The sequence below is a fragment of the Phalacrocorax carbo genome, chromosome 2 (assembly GCF_963921805.1).
Source record: "Phalacrocorax carbo chromosome 2, bPhaCar2.1, whole genome shotgun sequence".
In the NCBI taxonomy this organism is placed as follows: domain Eukaryota; kingdom Metazoa; phylum Chordata; class Aves; order Suliformes; family Phalacrocoracidae; genus Phalacrocorax; species Phalacrocorax carbo.
The window spans coordinates 37,735,838-37,761,773 of NC_087514.1; the positions used below are offsets into that span (position 1 = coordinate 37,735,838).

The 25,936-nt window shown below is 36.4% G+C and overlaps 1 protein-coding gene across 1 annotated transcript in view; it reads right to left on the bottom strand.

Annotated features, from left to right (window-relative positions):
- Positions 1–25,936, bottom strand: part of C2H8orf34 (chromosome 2 C8orf34 homolog) — a 170,844-nt gene that overhangs the window by 39,850 nt on the left and 105,058 nt on the right. Inside the window, exon 8 of the mRNA XM_064442579.1 lies at positions 21,306–21,441. Coding sequence (XP_064298649.1) covers positions 21,306–21,441 — 136 coding nt within the window. The remainder of the gene's footprint in view (positions 1–21,305; positions 21,442–25,936) is intronic.

Here is a 25,936-nt window from a genome sequence, read left to right on the forward strand (position 1 = left end):
AATGGAGCAGATTTTTTTCTGAAGGACTGCAGCCCGTGAGCAGAACCCATGCTGGACTAGGTGAAAAGTGCAAGGAGGAAGGTGGGGCAGAGAAGAGCCGTTATGGACTGACCACAACCCCCCCATTCCCTGTCCCCCACTGCTCAGGGAGTGGGGAGAGGAGTCTGGAGTGAAGAAGAGAAGTTGGGCCTGGGAAAGGAGGGGAGGAAAGATGCGGGTTTAATGTTTGTCTTTTGTTTCTCATTACCTAAATCTATTTTAATTGGCAATAAATTAAACTAATTTTCCCAAGTCAAGTCTGTTTTACGCACAACAGTAAGCAGTAAGCAATTTCCCTGTCTTTATCTCAACCCACAAGCTTTTACATCCTACTTTCTCCCCTTGTCCTGCTGAGGGCAGTGACTGAGCGAGCTGCTGGGTGGGGGCTTGGCCCTTAACTAAGGTTAACCCACCACAGGGAAACACATGCAATAATATTTCCCCCTCCTTTGTTACTTTTTAAAAGAAAAATGTAGTCATTACAGAAGGCTTTGTCTTCAGGCTTTCCCTCTGCATCAGCTAACTCCTATGCCTTGACAGCAATTTACAAAAATAGTCCTTGTATCTGTTCTTTTAAATGAACATCCCAAGAGTTGCACCATCTTTCTTCAGGTTCTTATGAATCCTGAGTACATATTCTGCTCTAAAGAAACAGTTTGTAGCTCTTAACACGATATAACTGCCATTTACATAAAGGTTATCTTACCTTGAATTTATTCAGACATGAAAAGAATAAGAAAAATGCAATTCAATTTTGCAAAGCCCAGGAATCATAAAAATGCATTGAAGTAAAACCTTGGGGAAAGAAATAACTTATCTCTTAAAAGAATTTCTTTCACTCTGTATTCTCACTCTCTGCAGCTGCTTTACAATACACTTTGAATTAACCTTTGAAGCCATGCAGAACCACCGTATCTGCCCTATCTGAATTTCATATTTTATGACTCTCACAGTTATCTAATATATTTGGATCTTAAGTCATCTATTTGTTTGTACCTTCTCAAAACCATTTACCCCCACCCCCTACAATTACTTTATCTCTTTTTATTGCCCCTGGGATAGTTTATTTATGACAGAAAGCTCAATGTCAATTCATAATGACTCTTACCTGAGGAGGCAGTTCCACAGAACAAAAAACTCCTCAAGGCAATGAAAGTGTAAAACTTAGAGGCTGTAGACCTAATTTTGAAAATTACTTCTATGAATCCTTTATAGCTCTCTATATAAAGTTTGTAATGCTCTAGTTACCAATTCTTTAAAAGCCCAGCTTGTCAAACAAGCTCTTCTAAAGATGACAGTCAAACAGAAGAAAATAACTTTGTACCATTATCATAAAGATACTCAAACAGGGACAAAAAAGGTTGCAAATGAAACAACCACGCAAAAAAAGGAAGATCTCAAAAATAACATCATTTTCCTTTGCATTAAAATTGACCTGTCCTCCTTCATTGCATACATACACGTGTTTACTGCAAGCATGTATTCAAGCTTAAAAGGATATGCATGGAATTGCAGGAACCAGAAGCAGTGTACTTTTCTCTGCAGCCATGCTGATAGTTTATTTGTGTTTAATTAAAAGGAAAATTACTCCAACATTCTCTCCTTATATTGCAGTCATAAAAAAATTATCTCTAGAAGTAGGAGCTGCTTCTTTTACCTCATCAGAATTTTCCAGATTTTATAATACATTCCCTTTCTGAGCTTTCATAAATCCAAACCAGACATAAGCAACTGAAATTATCCTCATCTTATTCTAGAAATTACATGTTTAAGCCGCCCATTGCCTCATGAAAAACTTGCAAAAAAAAAAAAATTTCTTTTCAATGTATCTAGTCAGAAAAGACATTTCATGGAATCATAGAATCTTTAAAGTAGGAAAAGACCTCTAAGATCATCAAATCCAACCATCAACCCAATGTCACCATGCCTCCTAAACCATATCCCAAAGTGCCACGTCTACACATTTTATATCAACTTGAGGGATGGTGACTCCACCACCTCTCTGGGCAGCCTGTGCCAATGCCTGACCACTCTTTCAGTGAAGAAATTCTTCCTAATATCCAATCTAAACCTCCCCTGATGCAACTTGAGGCCATTTCCTCTCATCCTATCACTAGTAACTTGGGAGAATAGACCAACACCCACCTCGCTACAACCTCCTTTCAGGTAGTTGTAGAGAGCGATAAGGTCTCCCCTCAGCCTCCTCTTCTCCAGACTAAATAACCCCAGTTCCCTCAGCTGATCCTCAAAAGACTTGTCCTCCACAACATCATTTCACATTATTTCCCTTTGTATGAGGAAATTGCTGGGTGAACTGGGTGGGTGGATGGGCGAATAAGATGTTTGATGTATCTCACTTTCACATCCAATTTTCAACTTATTTATGTGTTTCTTAAACGTGGATTCGTATTGGAATAGATTCTTATGTGACTCAAGCAACAAAAGATGCCACAAACACTATTACTCGCCAAAGGAATTAATGTTACTTGGACTATTCTGGTTTCTTTTTCAATAGTAATACTATTTATAAGACACCTCCACAGTAAAATGAAAACACTTAAAAATTCTTTAACAATAGATTAGAAAGAAGCATACATCTAGAAGAGCTTCTGAATGCTTCAGAATCTCATTGTACAATCAGAGATGTATTTTCTAATCTGCCCTTGTTTATGCCACTTTCTTCCCTGGTTCATTCTTGCTGAATGTCTTCCAAGAAGAGTGTGTTGCACCATGCTGCAAGCATCATTAAAGTTGGAAGGCCTAAGCTATGAGATCCACTTACCCGGTCCCTGGTACTACATAAGCATTTTCATCTCCAACTCTTTTTCTTGCACACGAGTTGTACACCGAAGTGTAAACTCCAAGGTAGGCTTGATTCTTTATTGCCAGATACCACAGAAATTCCTTTAGTAAAAAAAAGGTAAAATGATAACCAAAATGTTGAGTTGGAACTTTTAATCCACTGCTTTGGAAAAGGTGATTATACAAAGAGCAACATACATGAGAGTCACATCCTTGTCTGCAAAGTGTTCTAAAAAGAATCAAGGTTTTCCAAACTGGTGGCTAGCTTTGAAAACCTTGGCTGCTATTTTCAATGCATACTCTTAAAACCCCAAAACTCAAAAAAACAAGTTACCTAAAAATTACTATCTTACTAATAGTTTATTGACTATTTCAGTTATTAATGGAAACATTATTTCAGCTATTATTTTAATGGGAGTCTAAACTTGATACCTGACACCCCACATTTTTTTCTATATCCATTTGTTTATAGTGTAACTCCTGCTTACAGGCCATTGTTTCAGTTACATTCAACCAGCTGCATGTTGGAGCTTCAAGAGCTACAAAGGGAAACAGCCTCCAGGCAAATATTTCAATTTCCTTTGACCCAAAAATGCTTTCTGTAGGACTGCCAAGGACTTCACAACCAAAGATGTTCCGATTAATTTCCACAGGATGGGTGCAGCAGCATTATACCAGGTCTATCACTACAAACAAGCTTGTGAAACACAGTGGTACTGCCAGTATGATTTAGAAAATATGACACTATATGAGTATGCAAAAAGAGGACAAAACTATTTCATCTATGTTCCTTGAATGAGTCACGGCAAAATAAAATCTTATATTGCCTTATCAGAGGAAGGAAATGGCAAATAGGAAAAATAGAGTCAAGATTGAAATTATGCAATTTTTTTTTTTCACCCACTACTTTGGAAAGGTCTTTTTACACTCCTGAACAATCTATAAGCACACACAGTATTATTTAAGAAATGGCAGTGACTAGAATCAGCAAAAAGAAAACATGATGATTCCTTCAGGATTCAGATTAGGGAAATATATCCTCTTGAGCTGATATCTGAAAAAGCAACATTTTCTACAATTGTTTAAGATTTATCACCTTACCAAAGTTTTTATATTGTTTACATGTAAATTACCTTTAACTGCTATGTTAATTATTCTATTAGCGATGGTGTAGTACTTCAAAGTAGGAGTAACCTACCCCCAAAAAACCCAACCTTTTTTTTTTGTCTAAAAGTTCAGCCATCTTAAATTTTCACTAGAAAAGCAAAGAATTACTTCAGCATGAACAAAGGTGATATGAAACAAATGATGCAGTTTTGATTCAGCAATACATTATCTAAACTCTTTGGTTTAAAATCATGTCCATGTTAAATGCATTGCTGAACTTAAGCATTTAGGATGTTTTTCTTTCTTCAGACATAGGCTGTTGTTGGAGAACAGGGCATGTCATCAAGATGAGGATATTATAATTTGATATTTCAATAGAAGTCACCTATTTTACCAGATTAAGAAATACTAAGATGAAACTATTATTTGAATCCCAGCTGCTAAACTGAAATGAAAATGAGGTTAACTCCATGATTTACATTGCATAACCTCTCACCAAAGAGGTTATGTGAAATAACCTACATTAAACCCCATTCTGATTGATACAAGAACCTCTTTGTGAACATCTTCAATATTTCTCTGGCAATTTTGAGTGCCTGACAATGCCTCAGAACACATTGTTTTGTCGTATCACAATTACCAACAGTCTTAATGAAACACTAGTAAATCCCTGTGATTCCAGAGGTGGAAAACAACTCACTGACTCATTGATTTCATCCTGCAGGCAGGGCAAGAAGCAATACCTTAGAGAAGTATCAGATACTAGTTCCTACTCTAGTTCCACTTTAGGAAAAAAAAAAAAAGTGAAATAAAGCAGACTAATAGCCATAAATGTTTCAACTTATTTCCATTTTCAAGGTGACAGAATGTCCAAGGGAATTTTGTAGGGGTTAAATATACAGCATGTAAGTATCTGTAACATGAATTTAGTGACAGGGACATTGTACACCATGCAGGTGGGCTAAGGATTCAGTGCAGATCTGCATTTCCTGCCTGGTAGGTAAGCTGTGTTGAGTGGTTGTTCAGACTGATCAAGTGCTACAAGTCTCAAGCTTCTCTTGTGCCTGACCTTTCAGAAAGACCCATTTTAGCACTTGAAGAAAGTCTCTTGAGCTTTTCTGATGGCACAACTTAATGAGAAAATGCCTCATGGACTAACTTTATTTCCCTTCACAGAAACCTCTTCATCCTTCCACCCTCTTTTCAAAGCAACAAAACCATTCCTGTGGCTGTCCAATCATTACTATCAGGAGGAAACACTGAGTGCATCTCATTCTTTCCTCTAGCATTACTTAGCAGCTGGAAATAAATTGGCACAGTATGAGCAGTCATTCTGCAAGATCAGCTTTGCTTTGAGCTTGAACAGTCATCCAGCATGTCGTTTGTTTCTAGATTGTACTGTCTGTTTGAATCAGATTATAGCATCAGATTCTTCCACATATTTGCATAAAGACTTTTTAAAAGTCAACAGTGAGATTTCCATAGTGGCAACATATTCCCCATTAGATTATTTTGAAAAAATAAGAGCTTTTCCCTTTTAGTTTCTGAAATTTACCAATGAGTCCTTTTGAGACTGTAACACATGCTACTTAATTATGCCAAAAATATTACGGTTGGAACTATCTATATAATTTTATCTAATTACAACTATATAGAAGTAGACACAAGAAAGGACCCTTACATAAGAAAAGCCTGTGCTCTGCATAATGCAAATCTGAAATGACATCTGTTTTCCTATCACAGTTCACTAGGACATATTTCTTAGTGATCTTTTCTTCTAATCAAACTGATATTACTTAAGCAGACTCTGTGGTGAAACTTGCCACTGCTTTCTTGAAGTCGGTCCTTCCCAAAACTTGACGTATTTGACAAGAAAATAAATGCTGACAGTATCCAAAGTCCTGTTGAGTTTATTGCTCTTCTTTATTGTCATCAGCTACATGGCATGTCATTACACTTCCCCACTCTTTTTGTGTGACAGAACTAGTAGTCTTGTTTTCAAATCTGTCTGATACCCATCAATATCCAATTTATATGAGCTATTAGGAGGACAGCTTCTTGACATTATGGTAACTGCTGCTTTAGAAAGATGTTAGATTGATGACCTCACTTAGAAGCTGAAGAGAGACAAGATGATCCTATAAAACAATTCCTTATATGAATCCAAAATCCATCTAACTGCAACCTAAAATGACTAATTATAATGTGTACTGAATGAAGTGTGGGTATAGTAGAGATGGAAGGAGAGAGTAATGCTAGAGGAGCTGTGATTTCTCCACTTGTACCACCCTTAAAACAATGCAGTAGCCCTCATACAGCTACAGAGTTTCTAGACAATAGGCCACTGGAATTTAACTATATCTTTGGGAAAAAGTAACAGGGAACAGCTGAGGTAGCTGAATTAAAATTGGGGACTTTCGTCCATGATTTAAAGTTGCCATACATTTTCTGATTTGAAATTTGTGGAAACATTTACGCTTGATCAAAACAGATTTTTAAGAGGTAAAACAAAGTCCTGTGTTGAGGGCAACTACGGTTACGTCTATGCTTGAGTGTGTATATGACTGCAAATACAGATGCAGGACTAATTCCTACCTATGAACTCCTCCAGTGCACTAAATGTAGACATACACTATGATTGTCCCCTATGTGAACACTGTTGTCCTATGATATTCTTAAAATTAGTAATAAATGAAATTAAAGTAAACTCCACGTTATAGCAAACTACTGCAATAATTTAAAAAAAGTTCACTGGTAAACACCATTCTGGCAATATTAATGGATTAGAAAAAAAAAATACTTCTAAGGACTGCCTCAGATTCATAAATATAATTAAAAACACATAACCACAAGCAGAGGTACTTTCTAACATCAGGGCCTAATGAGAAGGGATAAAGTATCCTGAAAAAGAAATAGAAAGGTTTCTGCTACCTAATATTGAGATATAGGCTCTTTAGTATTTTTTCGTTGTGTAGACTACTAATTCAAAGTATGTGCATTATAAATTGCCTTGTGCTAATGTATAGTAGAAGTTGTGCTTTAGGAAATTTTGTGTCAAATCAAATACTAAACATGAGAGGAGATTCACCTTCAGAGGATGACGATTGCTCACTCACAGACAGAGGAAGTGGGATTATATTTAGATTGATATTATTCTGACATAGCCTTAAAGAAATATGTCACTTAATTCAGAAAACCAAATTCTCGTTCTATTCCTCCAAAAAATGAACAACAACAACAAAAAAACCCACAAAAAAACCCCAGAAGGGTTATCATTTTTTCACAAACTCTCTTTTAATCCCCAAATAAACAACTACAGGCAAGAGTTATATAATTACTGTGTTTGTGGCTGGCTTTCAAATTCTGGTACATGGCTATGGGACTGCTTTTTCTTTCTAAACATAGCAGACTACAGCTGGATAAACTTGCTCAAATTCTGATGTTCCCAAGAGGTGAACAGCAACAGAAAGTCTGAAATTCCACTTGAGAAGAAATCCTGAAACCTGTTATTTCAAGGCAATACAAATGCTTCTGCTGGCTTTTTAGTAATAAAGAAAAATTCCTCCAGGGGCTCCAAACCAGTGAAGCGCACTCCCTGAGGAGGAAGTGGGAAATCACATTTCTGAGAATTGCAGCTCCAGCCATTCTCTCTGCTCTGCCCTGTGTCTGCTAAATTTTGTTCAATCTGGCTAATTTCTGTAAAACATTTTGGTTTCTGTGAATCCTTGTTTCCTAAAGAACAAACATTTCATTGGAATGTTCCTGATCTGCTTTGCTGAAGACTCAGCTGTCTTTTTACATAAACATGGTGAGAAGTAGGGGAAAGTTCAGCAAAGAATCCTCAAATCTTTCAGCAAAAAGAGCAGTAAAGCTGTTGTGATGTTCTGCCAAGATCGGTGTACATTTTTAAGGCTACAATCACAAAGAAAAGTTCTCCACTCTGGAAAACAGAGGTAGTGTCATGTTTGTATTAGAACCTTGGTTAAGGAGATTTTGGTTTGTTGAATCACCAATTTTTCTTAAATTATTTCAAAGTAGTAGTTAACTACGCTCTTGAAAAAAATCCTAACAAATACTTCAGTGATTTAAAGTTAGTTTCTTTATGAAGTAGATATAAATTTGGATCAAAACCTGTAATATACATTTTGTAAGACTAATGAATATCATGAACTTATTAACAAAATAAACATGATGATGTTTGTTTGGCAACCAAAGGGAATTTCAGTCAGAGATGAGGAGAAGGATAAGTTGGACTTATTGGACTTCCTTTTTCTTTTCTTTCAACTTATCTGCTTCCTTTCTGTAATTTAGAACATTACATCTACATCTAATATCTCTCTCTGGTATCACTGTAATACTGAATTATAATTTCCCTAGAACGAATACATAACTCCAGGGAAGTTATAGCAACAGAGATCAGACAACACGAGTCTTGAAAGCCCCCACATGCTTTTAGGTTACATTGAATGTTTTCTTGCGCCTCTCCCTAGCAACCTTAACACCACACCAGTAACAGTATGCCGAGCTTTATAATAATTTGTCTTGCCTATAATATGGTGAGTTTATTTCATTCATTGTTCTCAACCATATTGATCCAAATTCTGATCTCATGTACCTTGAATTGCTGTCTCCACAACTTCTGTACTCCTTTATACTGGTGTAAAATCCAAAGCTTCTCCAGCACCTAAATATAAAGCCAGGAATTTCTGACCTATTCCATTTGTTCTATTAATGTCTTTTACAAAACTAAAAATATTAAAACTGTGCCAGCAAAATTCTTAGTGTATTCACAGGTACAGAGAAAAAAGATGTCAGTTCTCCAGTACAGACTATGCCAGTTAATATAATGGTAAAATTATATTAAATAAATATTATTGAACATTATACAGGCAAAAGTACTCTGTTGCTAGTAAAACTCTCCATCTGCTTTAGCAATATACTCTAGCTTCCTAATAAAGATTAGATTTTAAAGGAAGTTTATAAAATTTCAGATCAATAAACTATAGAAGAAAAATGTCTTAGATCTAAGGGGGCAAAAAACAGAGGATTGCAAATTCACTGAGTAATGAGAGTGGGCTGGCACCTCTCAAGTCTGACGTAATAATGGGAAAGCTCTGCAGCATGTCACCTTGTTATATTAAAAAAATCAGCGTTGTAGCTTCTGTTTTCACCATAGACTAAAATACAGGAAGCATCTGCATTGAAGAGAAATGAAGCATGAGTACTATTAGATTATCCTGCGGAACATTATCCAGGAAGGCAGACATTTCCAAAATTAAACTATAAACTACATTAATAAACACAGATAGTTAACAAAATTTCTGAATAAAATGTAGGAATATAAACTTAGTGACATATTCAGCATGGTCTCTAACAGAGATTTATAATTCCTTTAAATCCATTTGAAGAAGTGGTGCAAGGCTCCCAGGCAGGAGTTTCTTGTAACTACCATCAATTCTATTTATGTGAGATTACAGGGTTCGTATTCTTTGAGTTTCACGCTGATTTTCACTGATACTATTCAGATCACAGTCTGTTTCTTACTTTTGCACTCACTTTCTTAAAGACACTATTTCTCAGTGTGACTTTTCACTTCACACTAAAACACAGCAAATTATCTGAAAATTCATTAAAACTGTAGTTAAAAATGGATTTTGGTTAAAGTCCATTCCCTTTCCGCAAATTCAAAGCATTATTTGCCAGTCACTCTTGAAGATTTTCGTGGAAAATTTCCATGTCACCAATACAAAATTCACAGCCATGATATTTTCATCTGGTAAAACTAGAATATCCACTTGCTGAGCAAAACTTACACATTGACACAGCCTGCAAAATAATCTTTTCTGTGTGCTGTTTGCCCTTTCAAAATGTCTGAATGCAGGTCTTTGTGCATTTAAATAAGTACACTCTGCAGCTATTTCTGAGGAGAATCAAAAGTGGAAATATATTTCCCAGCGTAAGGAATCCATAAAGAGACTGAATTATCTAATCCTTTTACAAGATGGGGAATTAAGCCATTCTTATGGCAATCTTTTATCTGCTGCTGGCTTCAAACCATTATCTCACAGGAGAAAAATTACAGTCTTTGTCAGTCTTTTCAGACTTAACACTCTTTCTTCCCCTGTGAACCATGTTTTCTAGGACCTGTGAAAGAGGTGGGGATTTTTTGTGTGTGTGTGTGTTTGTGCAAGTGTGTCTTTAAGAGCTATATTAAACTGTTATCCAGAGCATCAAATTATGACCAACAAGCTACCCCAGGCTCATGATCTCCTGGCTTCCTCCCTATATCGTCTGCATCCAGAAGCAACTGCTATTGCTGTTACACATCACAGTGTAGCACCAAACAGAAAGAATCTATAAACATTGCAATAAAGAATTAGCTTGCAAAGCACACATCTCAGAGAGCAAGCTAAAAGATGGGGGAAAGGCTTGGGAAAGCACTTGTCTTTTTAAATTATTGAGGGGATTAAATGTGTTTTGTAGGGGAAAAGAGAAAGATGACTTGACAAGATCTGCAAATGAAGGACAGGATGAAATGGATGTTACCCTCTATTAAATTGAGAGACAGTACAATAATTTCAGGATTAGACAAAGTAATATTAATTTCATTTTCAAATATGCTCCTACTGCTTTCATTATTACAAACCAACTGGTACACTCAAAAGAACTAAAATATCCTTTAAGCCTACTCTTCTTAGGATTTCTCAAAAGCATATTTAAATATTTACACATGTACCAATCTCCTCATACCAGTTCTATCTTTTTACAACCAGCCTGAGATAAAAATATATAGCTACTGTTGAACAATAGCTCTTAAAAAAGATCTTCTAGTGACACACCATTAATTCACAGCATCTTATCCTGTCTTCTGCCTTCATAACCAAAACCAGATACTAATTCCCTGTCAGTAAAGTTACAGTACAGCTACCTCCAGATGAACTTGGCACTCTGTGCCGCATTTCCAAAACCAATACTACCATGAGAACAATATGTTAGTACGTATGTATAAGATGCAATTCACATGCAAATTTTATCTATCTAGTGTACACGTTTCAAGTGTAAGTGTATTTTCACTAACATGCAAACACTTATCTTCAAAGTTCTTCCATTTCTCTTGTGCTGATTGACACTTATGTCAAAAACAACAAGTCTACCCCACATGTGTAGCCTTTAAGGAAATAAAATAGCTGTTAAATCAAACTCAGAGGGAAATGCTTTGCCTCTGAAAATACTGCACAATGCAAGCACACAGACACACACTATTCCTTTTAAGAGATATATGCTTAATCTGAAAATACTGGTTTCTTCAGTTTACATATTTTTTTGATAGCAGGTGATTTTTTATTGTCACAGTATTTTATACAACTTACGATTGGTCTGAAATTATTGCTTGATGGATTTATCCAGTGCAAAACTCTGGTAAAAAAGAGGGAGGAAAGAAGTCTGAGCCTCCTGGGATTTCTGTCTAAGCACTCAATATAAATCTCCTGTCTTATATTGTTCCCTTCCCAAGACACAGTTAAGATTTTGAAAATAGAGAGACCTTGGATAGTCTTTGAAAACACACATTCATTGGGAGCTTGCCATTAAACTAATTAAGGTATGGAATTTAAAATGATAATACCTTGTGCATTTCAGAGGTCGAACTTAGATCCATGAACTCAAAAAAATCATTTGAAATCACAGAGATATTCTCTATTTTGCGTATAGTAAGATCTTCAAAAGAAAGAGTCAGTGAAAGAAAAGGCAAGCCAGTGTTACTCTGACAACTCAGCAAAACAACCTACCAACTCTTAAAAGTTAATTTATGTTCTCTGTCTCTGATAACCACTAGGAACAGTAAAAACATTTTCTGATTTTTTTTTTCTTTAGTGTTTTCCTAGTTCTTTGAACGAACAAGTAAGATACCAAAGTGGTACACCACTCCAGAAAAGAAAAGATAAAATGGTTTACTTTAGCTGTATTTAACACTTACAAAATCAAGAGAAGACAATGAAGACACTATTGTGGTGATTTATGCATCAAAGCTGGGCAAATTAATCACTGCCCAGATTCAATTCAGCTAAAAAGCTAAATGAAAATTTTTTTACTAATTTTTTTTTTGCCACATCTTTTTGTTTTCTTGTAATTCTTTTCATTTTTCTACCTTACAATTAGTTCTAAGTAACAAAAGGAAAAATATGGGGTCTCTCCACAATCTTCCAAAGTAAAAGGAGACTTTTAAAAGTTATAAAGCACTACTATACAGAGTTTCATTTGCTTGTTTGCCACTCTTAAAAGGAAAAAGATGCAAATAAAACATTTTGTTTAAGACAAAGTCTGTGAAGCTAGCCCAAACAAACATGAGGAAAATTCAGCTCTTTGAAACAATAGGTCCAATATAACTAAGGTTACAAAAAAGAAAAGAAAGGAAAAAAAGAATGAAAAATAGTGACACAAGTAAGCTGGAATGTTTAGTACTTTCTCCTCTTTAAGAATAGCCACTTAGCAATAGCACGCAGACAGAAAGCTAATATGAAATGCAAGACAGGAAAGAAAAAAATATACATATATAATCAAAAGGTTTGGTAACATTTGAAGACATAAACTTCCTAACATTCCGTGCATGAACTCCAATCAGAGAATTTTTCCCCAAAAATTATTTCTCTACAAACCACTTCAGTTTGGAAACATTTTTTCCCCTTGGTACTTCGAAGTAATTTATTCCCAAATTTCAGGAATATTAACAAACTAGAAATTTCTGCCAAAAACTGAGTCACTAAGCTGGCCTTACCACTACTGGGCAGGCATACAAAAACTATTCTTTATGCAAATACATGTACCAAACCACACGTATACCTGTAATCCATTCCCAAGTATTACATCACAGTGTACAGAGCCAAACCAGAGATTACAGGGAGGATTTGAGAGGTTATTCATTCTGACACATCTGTATCTGATTAATTAAAAATATAAATTGTATGACACGATATCATCCTGTTTCCTACCTTCCTGCTGCATGATTAGACAGAGACTGTTTACTTTAAAGATCACACGTTTCAAAGGTATTTGCGCACAGAAAAAAGACTAAAAACTTCTATAAAACCCACAAATAAGCAAAATGCAAATCCTAGGGGGTACTTTGTTACATTTCTGTGTAAAAGGCTCCACGCAAACAAATCAAAACCCATTTAAAATGTACAAAAGGACAAATTTACCTATAATTCACCATGGAGAATCAAGCTAGCAGGGAAAAAGGAGCCATAATGATTCAAAACCAAGCAATCAATAAAAACAGAAAAAAAGGGAACTTAGTGGGGAACATAATAAAAGATTCAAATGCAAGTCATCTGGATGCTCTGCACCTTCTGCTCTGACAGAAAACTTGCTATGCATTTATTTACACAGACCTTTGGGAAGTAGCAAAGAAAGCTACGAAAAAAGAGGAATCAAAACTATGGGTCAGTTCTAAAAAGAAAATGTAATGTTAGGTTTTCCAAATAGACATATCATGTTATATCATGATTTTGATATCAGAAACTACAATTTATTGTCCTCAAAACACAATTTAGATTCATGTACATTCCAGGATCCACCATTTGTAGGTTACTCCCAACAAAATATTAAATTAGGAAAGAAGTTAAACTCTGTAAAGAAAAACAGGGATTTAAAAACAACATTTGAAGTCACACAGTGCTCTACCCGCAACTCTGTTAGGAATAGGTAATTTTATATTCCAGTGATCAGGTTCTCTTCTTTCTAATTCCATCACCTCTTGGTTTATATTAACACTGCAGTAAAAGGGATGATTATAGTTCATGTAAACATACCTGAATCACCTTTAAATTAGCATCTGCAGATGCTATCACTGAATAGTTTCGACAATTCGTGTAGCAGCTAAGGAATTTTTGCACAAACATGTCCTGGTTTCAGCTGGAATAGAGTTAATTTTCTTCATAGTAGTTAGTATGGGGATAGGTTTTGTATTTGTGCTGGAAACAGTGATGATAGTGTGGAGATGTTTTAGTTGTTGCTAAGTAGTGCTTACACTAGAGTCAAGGACTATTTCAGCTCCCCATGCTCTACCGGGTGCACAAGAAGCTGGGAGGGGACACAGCCAGGACAGCTGACCCCAACTGACCAAAGGGATATTCCACTTCCTATGACATCATGCTCAGCATATAAAGCTGAGGGAAGAAAGAAGGAAAGGGATAACATTCCGAGTGATGGCGTTTGTCTTCCCAAGTAACCGTTACGCTTGATGGAGCCCTGCTTCCCTGGAGATGGCTGAACACCTGCCTGCCAGTGGGAAGTGGTGAATGAATTCCTTGTTTTGCTTTGCCTGCATGCGCAGCTTTTGCTTTACCTATTAAGTTGTCTTTATTTCAACCCACGAGTTTTCCCACTTTCTTCCAATTCTCTCCCTCATCCCACCAGGGTGCAGCAAGTAAGCAACTATGTGGGGCTTAGTTGTTGACTGGGGCTAAACCACGACAACGCAGAAATCTCTCTGCCAGATTTCCATGTAGGCATAGGCTTTTATCATCTCGCTCAGACACCATGTAGTGCTACGTGTGCTCAGGATAAGGGGAAAACAGTCCACGGAGTTATAAAGTCTTTTAGTCCTGCATGCATTTTCAAAGTACTACTCCCTTTAGAGTGACTCACACCAAAACAGCTCAGCCTGAGAAAGACTTCACACTCACAGAAGCATCTACAGTGATGGCTTGGTCTAATCCGGCAGAACATAAACCTAGATGACCTGTTAAAAACCACACCAGCAGCACACTCTGTATCGTCCCTTCTTCTAGCATCTATGGAATCTATATGGGATGTCAGAGTTTGCCCCTCTTCTTCACCCTACCTGATCAGATTCTATCCCAATGTTGCATGGTGCAGCACACATTCCCTGGCACGTTCCTGTCCCCAGCTGTGGAGTTAGTCTGGGATTACATGCCTGGACAAGATAGGAGAACCCTCCTATTTCAAAAGACAAGTCAGCCATCACAAAGATTTCTGTGCAGGGAACACAATGACAGTGAGAGCAGACTAGCCGTTAACAATAAGGAAGGGATCTAGTGCACAGCTGAAGTTGAGGAAGCTTAGTAGCTTCCTTCCTTCACTAAAGGAAATCTTCCAGAAGCCCATCATCTTTAACTGCTTTTTAAATGTAGTCTCTGGGTCGGCATTATGATCCTTTTCACGGGGTAATTAATTTCATTCATTTTAATCTTTGTTGTCTGAAGTTTCATTAGCGTTGTCTGTGGACAGTACATACAGTAACATGGCTTAACAGCAGTATTTTCTGTATTTACAGTCATCAGCTTTTCTGCTTTTGGTATTTAAATGAGACCCACTTGTCAAGCTTCAGACACAATTTTCTGCACAGATCGTTATAAAATTTTCCACCAAATGCTTCTTAATGACCTCAAGTCTCAATGGTATTGTTATAGCTTTGTGATACTCAGATAAAGCATCTCCATACAAACTCTTACTTCGTAAGAATCTAAAATGGTAGAAGCTAGATTAACACCACAATGCCCTGACCACAAAATAAACTCCTATTCTCTTCTACGGAGACATGGACAGTTCAGACAACACTTTCCACCATTATTGTCCAATTTATGACAAATTATAGCTGGTTCCTTTAATTCTCTTGTCTTCTACCCTACACATTCATGGTCCTCATGGCTCTATGCCAGTCGTGTATTTCAGAGAACCTACAGGTGATTCTTAAATTGTACATAGTACCACGCAGTTTATATGACTGTGTTTCCAAGTACGCATCAAAGTGGTGGAGACCACACTGTAGAAAACCAAACTTACTAAAATATTGCAGAAATCCAGACAGTTAAAGAAAAGTTAACTGGCCTTGGTAAATAAGCAAGCTAACTTGAAGATTGCTGGGAGGAAAAGACATCTTAAAAAGTCAGAGATACAGATGATGAGCAGAGCAACACTGAAGATTTCATAGGCAAGGCAAACTGACCTGAGAATTTTGAGTATTTTTTCCAAATTAAGTTTTCAGAGAGCATCTGTAAATGGTAGCATGCATAGAGCATCTCATTTATTCTACATTAGCAGCTCAAGCACACAAGTTACTACACTTGAACTGTACTCTACATCCCAATGGTGACAGTTAGAAAAGCCACATTTAGTTTTAATGTACAGATGTAGTTTGTTTGTTTATACCTATATATTTGATTTCTCTAATATGTTAAAAGGCCTTAGGACATCATGCTTTTGCTTTAGCTAATCTTAAAATATTAACTAAAATATTGCATCTCAAACCTACATTTGTATGCGACCAGTGCTCCTTCCCAACATTCTTGTTCAGAAGCCTTCAAGCTTGTGGCACAGTATGTTTTCTATAATCCCATTTCTTTTTTAATCACATGCAACCCCTTTTTTGTATTCTATTGATGTTAAGAAGAATGAATGCAGCCCTTGCGCTATTAAAAACAAAAAGCTTCTTACTTCCAGGAATGCATTGGCAAGACTCCACAAGAACAAGATTTAACTTTTGAGCATGGCAGTGGGCATACAAGGCTAATGGGTGGTCCTTACAGAAAAAAAAAAAAAAAAAGGAAACAAGAAAACCCCCTAAAATTCTTTTAATACTACATAATATTATCTTATACCTTATGCCTGATTAAATTCTTCAAAATGCTCAATGTGCGAGTCACTATACATGAGAAAATATGGAAGTGGTGTTTGGCTTTTACAGATTGTCATTTAGATCTTTATTTAACCCATATGAGTTTTGCTTATGTGTGAGGGTGTCTTATGATTCATTGGCAAAACCTGAAATTTCTTTGTTTTGCCTGTATGGAGAAGGGATTCACAAAATCGTGTTATAGAATGAGTCAGTCTATTCTCTAAGTCAGTCAGACTAGTTGCGCCCTTAGATGAAGAAGGAATTTTTATTATAATAATTATGCTCAAATGACCTAAATCCAGATCAGTTCTACTAAAAGTGTCTTTGCTAATTTTCCAGACTAAATAGCAAAAAGCAAATACAGGGGGTTTTGTAGCCTTTCTTTCTGTATCTATAAACCTTGTTTTGTTCCACCTTGTGAATGATGTCACTCCTTTATTTAGATGACTAAATATGCTGCTTAACTTGCACTGTAGTCCAAGAGCAGCTATGGGAATAACATTGTTCTGTAGCTACTTTCCCATTTGAAAAACCTCTTAAAGCTGTTATCCATCTGCATTTCGCTCATCGTGTGTGAAACATCTATACAGAAAACAGTAAGCTCTCTGTTCCTTACAGCTATATTCCAGTCTACAAACCATTTTTTACTCAAGGAGAATTAACCCCTCCTTTCATTTCTCTTTCTTTCTCTCTGTTTTTGGGGGAGTTGGGGGGTGGGGGGTTTTGTTGGTTGGTTTTGGGGGGATTTTTTTTGTTTTTTTAATCATAGGCTGTAAAAACCAGCTTGGTGTGATAACTTAAAAGAATCCCCCATCTTTACCTCCTAGATGTCTGGGTGGAGAACTTTACCTTTTATTAAAATTACTGACCTGGGCTGTGATAACTTTATCTATTATTTGAAGATGACTGGTGAAATCATCAGCATTGAAGGCTAGACACCAGTTTCTAAAAAAGAAAACTTAGAAGTTTGGGCATTTTATTCCAGTTCAAATTATGTCCATTCTTAGTCTCACTTCCTACAATTCATGAAAAAGCTCTTATTTTTGTCTAAGAAACTTAAGGCAAGGGAGAATGCTTTGCCAAATGCAGCACCTTAACAGCATTGCAGGTTTCCCCCACATTATAAACGGGATTTAGTTTGCCTTGTAACAAAGTAGATTTTTATCTCTAACTATAGTCACTTCCATTTGGCATTATTTTATAAGATCTTCCTCTGACATGGTGTTAAACACTACATCAGAGATAGAACAGGGGAGTTCAAAGGGAAGAACTATTACTGGGCAGAGTAAACAGCCTAGTGCCAGTCAGAGAAAACCAGCTACATGGGACATTTAATACTGGCTTGAACTAAATGCCACTTACTAGCAAAGGAATAAGGCTGTATTGACAGAGAAAGAAGGAACCAGAAGCTGCTAGTATTGCCCTCTTAGTATTGCATTTGAGAATTTGGATTCTGATTTTCTCATATATTTGAGCATTATAAAGGGAAGGAGCTAAATTGGAGGTAAATGAAGTTTGATGACAAATATCTCAGCATGGGGGAAACAGTTGGTTCAGCCCGTTCTTCTTACAAGTCACTGTACTTCCATGTTTAGAGATAACACATATTGCTGCCCTGTATCCTACTGCAGGTGCTGTCGGGGGCACATGGAATTAAACCAGCACTCCTCTCACAGTGACATAATTTACACATAGTCATAGACCTGCTCTAATTCCCAAATAATGAGGAAGCGCTAATGATCTATGGCAACAAAATGTAATCCTAGTAGCAGGAAGGTCTAAAACACTACACACAATTTTAAAGAAGTAGGGTGGAACTCCAGTAAGACTATTTGTCCTTTCCAAGTGACACCCAAAAATTTAAGCCAAATTAAGTTAAGCTAGTACCAATGAACTCCTTCAACTGTTTATATAAATCCGTCTCAGAAGAGCCCCTACATGTCCAAGGAAGTGTGGAACCTTCTGGAGGAGGTATCATGGAAGGTAAATTGACTGGAGAGTAATCAGAGCAGAGCGTTTTTTTAAAAAATACAGCAAGGTGAAAGAACTAGGTTATGCAAATGCAAGAGTAAAATTAAACTTTTTGTTTGAGCCAAGAAGCACATTTCCTAACGTTTGGAAGTCTGCCAATCAAATTTCAAGTAAAAAGTCATATTCCTCCTACAGACAAGCCAAAACACCTTCAGCAAATCTGAATTGACAAGCCCTATTATCTACAGAACACCCACAGCCATTAATAGCTCCATTCATTTCAAATCACTTAATACAACCAAAAAATGGGTAAAATTAAGAGGAAAGACACCTCTTAAATTGTAATCAAAAGTATGCATAACAGTTTATATTGACTTCTTTTTCAATTGTATTTGAATGTGTCTACAATCAAATCCTATAGTATTTATATGTAAACTGTACAGCACACAAAACTACGTAGAGAATATGAAAAAAATAATTTCTGAAACAAATAAATATACTAATAGATTCTGTATTATGACCTCACAATAAATACTTGGCTTTGTCATAATAATGGAGAAAAATGCCAACACTGAGAAACTTTCATAGAGATGACCCAAACACTCAGGCTGTGATTTTACAGCACTGAATTTTCAATGGCTCTATCACTGAGAAACAGAAAACTGAATTGCTCTTGGAACCAAACAGGAAAAAAACCTCTGTCTTCATGTCCTTGAAGCCACTTGCTACCCACTATTTACCCACTTGCTACCCACTATTTCAGCTGCTGCGACAAGGCACTGGACAAATCCTCTGCAAAGGTATCGAAAGAGAGCTAACTGCACTAATAACTCTGTCTTGAAGTATGAGAGGAAAGATGTCGTCAGACTCAGTAAGAAGGAAGGAAAGCTCCAGAAGAATGTATAAACTTCATCATCTTGAAGAATAAATGTTAGTTTTCTCACTACTGAATACAACAGCAATACTAATTTCTCTCTTTTGACTTCTCTTGCTACTGATGAGATGGTATATTTTTTTAATCCTCCAAAGTTTAAAGAAACTGCTGAACTGCAGCAAGAGTGAAATGAACCATAGTCAAGTAAGCACCATCCAGTTCCTCATCAACTTCATTAAATAGGGTAGGGAATGAATGAAGGTGTATAGGCGAAATAAAGCACTGCTTTGCATTTTCTGATAAGTGAAGTACAAAAGGAGGTTTTATGAGAACTTTCTCTCACAACTCATAATTTAGATTGCAGAGCCAAATAGTACCGCCAGTTAAACGGCAATAGCAATAGCCAAGGTTGCTAGGTTTGGCTCAAGATCTGAGCCATTTGTTCCCTGGTGTGCAGGACTGAGAGACTATATAGTATCTTGGCACCTGCTGTTCTGCGGCTACCTTAGGGAATTTAAAATTTAATTAATCTTTGTAGTAATCCAATCAAGATTTTATGTAAATTCAAAAAGACCATGTAGAAAACTTAACATTTCTATTTTCCTTACCTTTCTACTTGTTAATCCATGAACAACCAATGCCAGTTGAAAAAAGGTGCCACGCTTTCATGTAGCTAGTTGTTTTGAAACATTTTACAACATAAGCAGTTTATTTCTAGTGAATTGGGAAGAAACCCATGACTAGCATGTTTGCTCTTTTCTTAAAGCATAAGGCCATACTCCTGGCAGCAAAACTCTCCAGAACTACAAGGCCATCCAGTCACTGCTGCTGTGGTAGTACTGTGAGCTCAAGTTCCCTGAGGCTCCACAACCCTACTAAAGAGATGCTCTTGCATGGGTTATTCAGTATGCCTGCAGTTATGCTCCCAGAGCATCAGAAAATGTTGTGGAGCCCCTCTTCCTACATAAGTGCCTTTTAAAAGTAGTAATTTACAAGCAAACTGGGAAAAAAGAAGAAACGTAGGGTGGCATATGGCCAAACTTTTGACTTAGTTTCACCACAGGTTGCTTTTTATTTACAAGCCGCTAATCCCCTCTCAAAGTACACAATAGAGCAGCCATTGGCAAAGGCAGGCAGATAAAATTGGCATGCCTCTGTATTGTTCTTGCTAATCTGAACCATTAACAGAAGGGCGAGAAGGCTAGTTTTGTCATTTAAACAGGCTTAAATCCTTTCGCCAAATGAACTTTTGTCTACATAGAAGAATGCATCTAGGAAATTTAAGGGGTTCCTGTTAGTGTTGCATTCTCAAATTGACTTGGCTACAGGAACACCAAACTGTTTATTTGGCCCTCGTGCTGTAAATGCAAGAATTATTTCCAGCTGTCAAAACCAAAAGAGGTTCAACCCGATTAAATTATTTCTCAGAGGTGAAACAGGATGAGATTATAAAGTGCTAAGAAGCAACTATTTGAAATCCTGAACTGCACCTGTGCAACTAAATCTCCATTTATACAGGTGCTTTTCAAATTGGATTTGAACTTTTAAATTCCCTGATTCATCCCCTGAAAAAACACAGAAGCTCATATAACTAATGAAATTCAGAGACAGAAAGGCTTAAAATAGTTTTCAAGCTGTGAAGTAAGGCCTAAGACTAACTATGTTCTTTGATTCATTGTTGATGAGACATATCAAGCATAAACACAAGTTGCACAACCCAAATACCAGAGGTCATAGGGTAGCCAGTAGCTAAGTAATTATTTTTTCTTTAGCACATGAGAGGTCATCACCTGGCCCATAAACACAATACATAGCTGAAAAGCTGGGGGAAAGAATGCATTGGTTAGCATGACCTGGTTTTGTTTTACTTTTTACCTGGCACATCTTGCGCAGATATTCAACGTGACCTTTGCTTGAGGCTCAGCCGTATGAGCACTTCGAGTTTGATTGAATTTGCTCCCAGAAGACATCACACTTGTTACTCCTTCCATTCTTAGATCATCAAGATCCTCTGCAACAAGACAGAATGACTGGATGAACACACAATTAAAATTTGTAGCAAAAAGGGTGCTTCACCTGTAGAATCACTAAAGAACGGAACAACTCAAAAATCAGGAAGTAAACAAATGCAGTTCCTTGTATAACCATAGGAAAAGACATTTGAGAGGACTTTTATTTATATATATAATACCACCCCGTTACAAGGGATTCCTTGAAAAATATTCAGTATCATTTCCACTTCAAACAGTGCTGCATATTTTTTCAATTTTTATTTCTCTGATTCGTTTATAAAAAAACCTGTCATCAAGAGATGCTGTCCCATAGCTCTATTTGACATAGGGCATATCAAAGAGAAAATTTGTTTTTTGATTGTATGCTGCTCCTCTGATTTTTTTCATCATCTATTCACTTAGCAATGAAAAAGTATTGCTAAAATAAAAGTGCTCTGCTAAGCCCAGAAGATGTGAAATGGATACATATATCACATTGAAAGAGACTATAATGTGCATACATATACCCACCACACTGCTGTAATATTTGGGCAACTCAGAATAATAACTGGATTTTCTGCTACTGTAAAATCATTCCCATTTAGCAGGAAGACAGCTGAGGCTCTCAGAATTTTTTGCCCAAGATGACACTGGAATAGTGTAGCTCTGTTAAACTTTAAATGAATTCTCTTGGTATACTGTCAGGACATTCTTTAGGGATAATCTGTATAGATCCTACTATGAGAAAATAGGCAAGTTCTGTATACCTAAGGTATCCATAAAGCCCAATTTTCAGATGTTTATAATTTGGTTAGATTCTAGCTGAAAGGTAAACAAGCAAAACACTACCTAGCTACTACTAAATGAGCACCAACCATTCCATGTAGTGACTGATGCATGTGGCTTATGGTATACAGTATGTAATCATTTAATTAAAGTGTCTTTCAGATAATGTATACACATGTATTTCCATAAAAGAAACTTGATGTTTAAGGATCTGAGTGTAGCAAAAAGCACATAAAGGTAGACTTTAAATCTCCACATCAGATGGGGAAACATCATAGAGAACTTTAAAATCAGAAGAGGCAATGTTCCAATGTTCAATTATAGATATAGATACACAGTGGAGTACCAGGTTCCTCTTCATTGACAAGAGAGTGAGAAATAACACCCCAGATCACGACCTGAAATATTTCTGGTTCTCCTCTATAATTCATAGACACTACTCTTACCACTGTGCTTCAAACTCCAGGCAGTATGGTCAGATTGTCAGGATTATGCCATGTTAACAACACTCTTTTTGGAAGACACTTATTTTAATAAGCAACATCCAAGAACAGCAAGGCTAAACTTAAATGAAATTTTTGTGACTAAAGTCCTTGTACTAGATTTTCTTATCTGTAATGTTTTATTTTACTGCTTAAGAAAACTCTCCTCTCTCCCAAAATTCGTTGGCTTGATGGTATAAATTGACAGTTCCACTGAAGTTTCTGGCAGTGATTTACACCATTTCCACACCTTTTCTTTAGATTTCATCTATGGTTAATATACAAACTGATTCAAAGGACTTGGAAGGCTATATGATAAAGAATTATGAAATCAATCATCTATGAGTCATTTCAGGAAAGGTATTACATATTCGGAACACATTATGCATTAAAATAAATACAGTTTAATTGTGCTTTAAAGAGGTGTGAAGAGTTCCATATTTTGTGACAGATGTAAACCACTGGATGGATTACAGTTTAAATGAAATTGAAGCATATGCCTCAGGTTTTTTTTCCCCTAAACAGATGTGATTTCTTTAAATGAGGTTATCAACTGTTCCCTGCTTGATTAAGTTTTGGCTCTCTGACGACTAAGACTGTTTCAAGAGAGTGATGACATAAGCTGCCCTCTATCACACCTTTTATATTTGAATCTGTGTATCAAAAACATGCCTTTTTTCATTTTTAGTCAAATACCAGCATTTTTCTCTCAAGAGAAAACTAAGTGAAACTTTGTGCAAGAAACATGGCTTCCAGAGGTACCTATAACTGTAGCTAACAGGCAAGTAGGCAGAATATTATGCAGTATTGATTTACTGTCACATGCTGTTAGACCAACAGCAGTAATGTGCATGCTAAAATGCAGATTTAAAAAAAGCAAACAAATTACGTAATATACAATTGTTAATTTTTCTCAAGGGATTTTCATTGATCTAATTCAGCACTGGATGGAATTTGTCCATGGCAAGTTACTAAAAGCTGTTACTATTCCAACTAGACAAAGCAGTATAACTCCATCTACCAAATCCGAAGAATAACCGCAACATTTGATTTAGCTTTGATTACCGTACTTCTGCATCCGTATTCAATGATTTCAGTTTCTTCTGGATGCCTCAGGTTTACAGTGTAGATATTGCACTTTCTTCTCACTAAAGCAACTGGGCTTTGAGAAGCTGCCTGGTTCCCAATACCTATAACTTTGGATGGGAATTTTTGAGTTGTGAGCCAGTTCATGTGCCATTTGGCAATCTTCCTGATTGACCACATTCATTATTGAAGGCCCTTAATTAAAAAAACCCACAACCCAACAATGAATCATACTATAATTTTAGTACTAAACTCCGCATGGGTGTATATTGTTCAACGATTGATGCGAGTTTTGCAGAAGAATATTTGTTCATAAATAAGGATGTTATTAAAATAAATGTGAGTGCAATAATGCATTTTAAGAATGAAAAAAAAAGTTTGCAAAGGTTCAGATGTTTCTACGTGACATCGGAAAGAATCAGTCTTAGCAAAAAAGGATTTCACTGAGAAGTCAATTCAGTTACAGGGTCTGGAACACTGAATCTTTTCTCTTTCTTTGTATTCTTTGCTAGACCAACTAGTGATGATACAGCTGAGTGGTTCAGTGATTTTATTGAGCAGCAATGAGGTAATTCACTGAGGAAAGAGAGAAGTAAAAGCCAAGTTGATGACTGCTTATGCCTGTACGTCTTATGGAAGACAAGAATATTGTGAAACTTCTCAAATCCTTAGAAAATTGTTACCTATCTTTGTGCAGTCATAGGCTGAAAGTCCACATGAATGAAAGAATCCCACTTGTGCTAATAAAAGGTTTTTATTTTAATGCATTACTGTGCACTGTATTTCTTTGATCTAATGTTAATTCTCTGCTATTCCCTACTGGAATAGGGTATGTGAAGACCCTACCCCAGTCCTACAGCAATTTCTATTAAGTATGTTCTGTGTAATAAAAACAAACTACCTACAAACCAAACAAAAAAACTTACATTTTTTCTAAAATCAGCAATTCACCAAAATAAATTCACACAGCTGCAATCTTCACGCATTGCCATAATAATACACAAAAATACTTAAAAGTGAGATAAAGATCACAAGTGTAATATAGCATAGCACAGAACCAGATGTTTTCTATACTACTAATAATGCTGCACTAAGCTAAATTCTTTGTGATTTTTTAATAGAAACTCTCATCAAAAAGGGAAGGGGAAAAAGGGTATCTATTTCAGCTAAACAAGAACATAGCCCAGTAACAAGGTAATGTTTTTAAATAGGGTGTTGTTTGTAATTATTTACTTCCTTTCTTTTTGTGGAGGAAAGGCTGGGGAGAGGGAAAAGGGCACTACTGCCAAGCGTTCTAGAAACTGTGCAAGACTCCTTAATGTCTTTGGATGAGAGTGTGTGGAATCATCTTACAAACATCTCCTACAAGACTCACACACTGTTCACTTTAAGGAGAGAGCTCTTCTTATGCAAAATTCCTATTAAATGCAGTGAAAATTCAGTTGTACAGAAGGCTCATGTAATCAGGTTATGTGGTGCATTGTTTGATATGATCCAGTCACTTTTGTCCCCTTCATCCGTTATAAAACATGTAGTAATTTCCCAGAAGTAATTCAAGAAGTGTAAGGTCCAAAGCTGGAAAAAGTCCTGGTTCGTCGTTAGAGAGGTTATGACAACTCAGAGTTTGTACGTTCAGCCTAATGCTAAGAAAAGCACTAAATATTTTCATGTGAGCGTAAAAAAATTCAGATAATGAATTCTAATTTATGTTCTTGCAGGCCACCAGTCAATTCTGATGCACCAGTAAAATAATGCCTCTTTCTTTGAAGCAATGAGTTCCCCAAGGCAGTGTTCTTACATCATGATAGATGCTGATTTATTCCATGTACATAGCATTGATTTGTCAAGGATTGTTGACTGAAGCACGGACTCTTAATACACACTACTACTCTCATTAAAAATAATAACAAAAAACTCAAAACAAAACAAAACTCAACAACAACACGAACACCACCACCCCCAACAACCAAGAGAAAAATCAATCCAAAAAAACCAAACCAAGAAAACCATACTGCTGATAGCAGATCTTCTGTTCCAGGAATTTATATTGCTTTATATTTCATACTTGTATGTTTCTTATTATGTTAACAAATCCTCTCTGTTTTAGATAAATTTTCTTACCAATATCAAGAGAACCCAATACAAAACCCACCTTAATTCC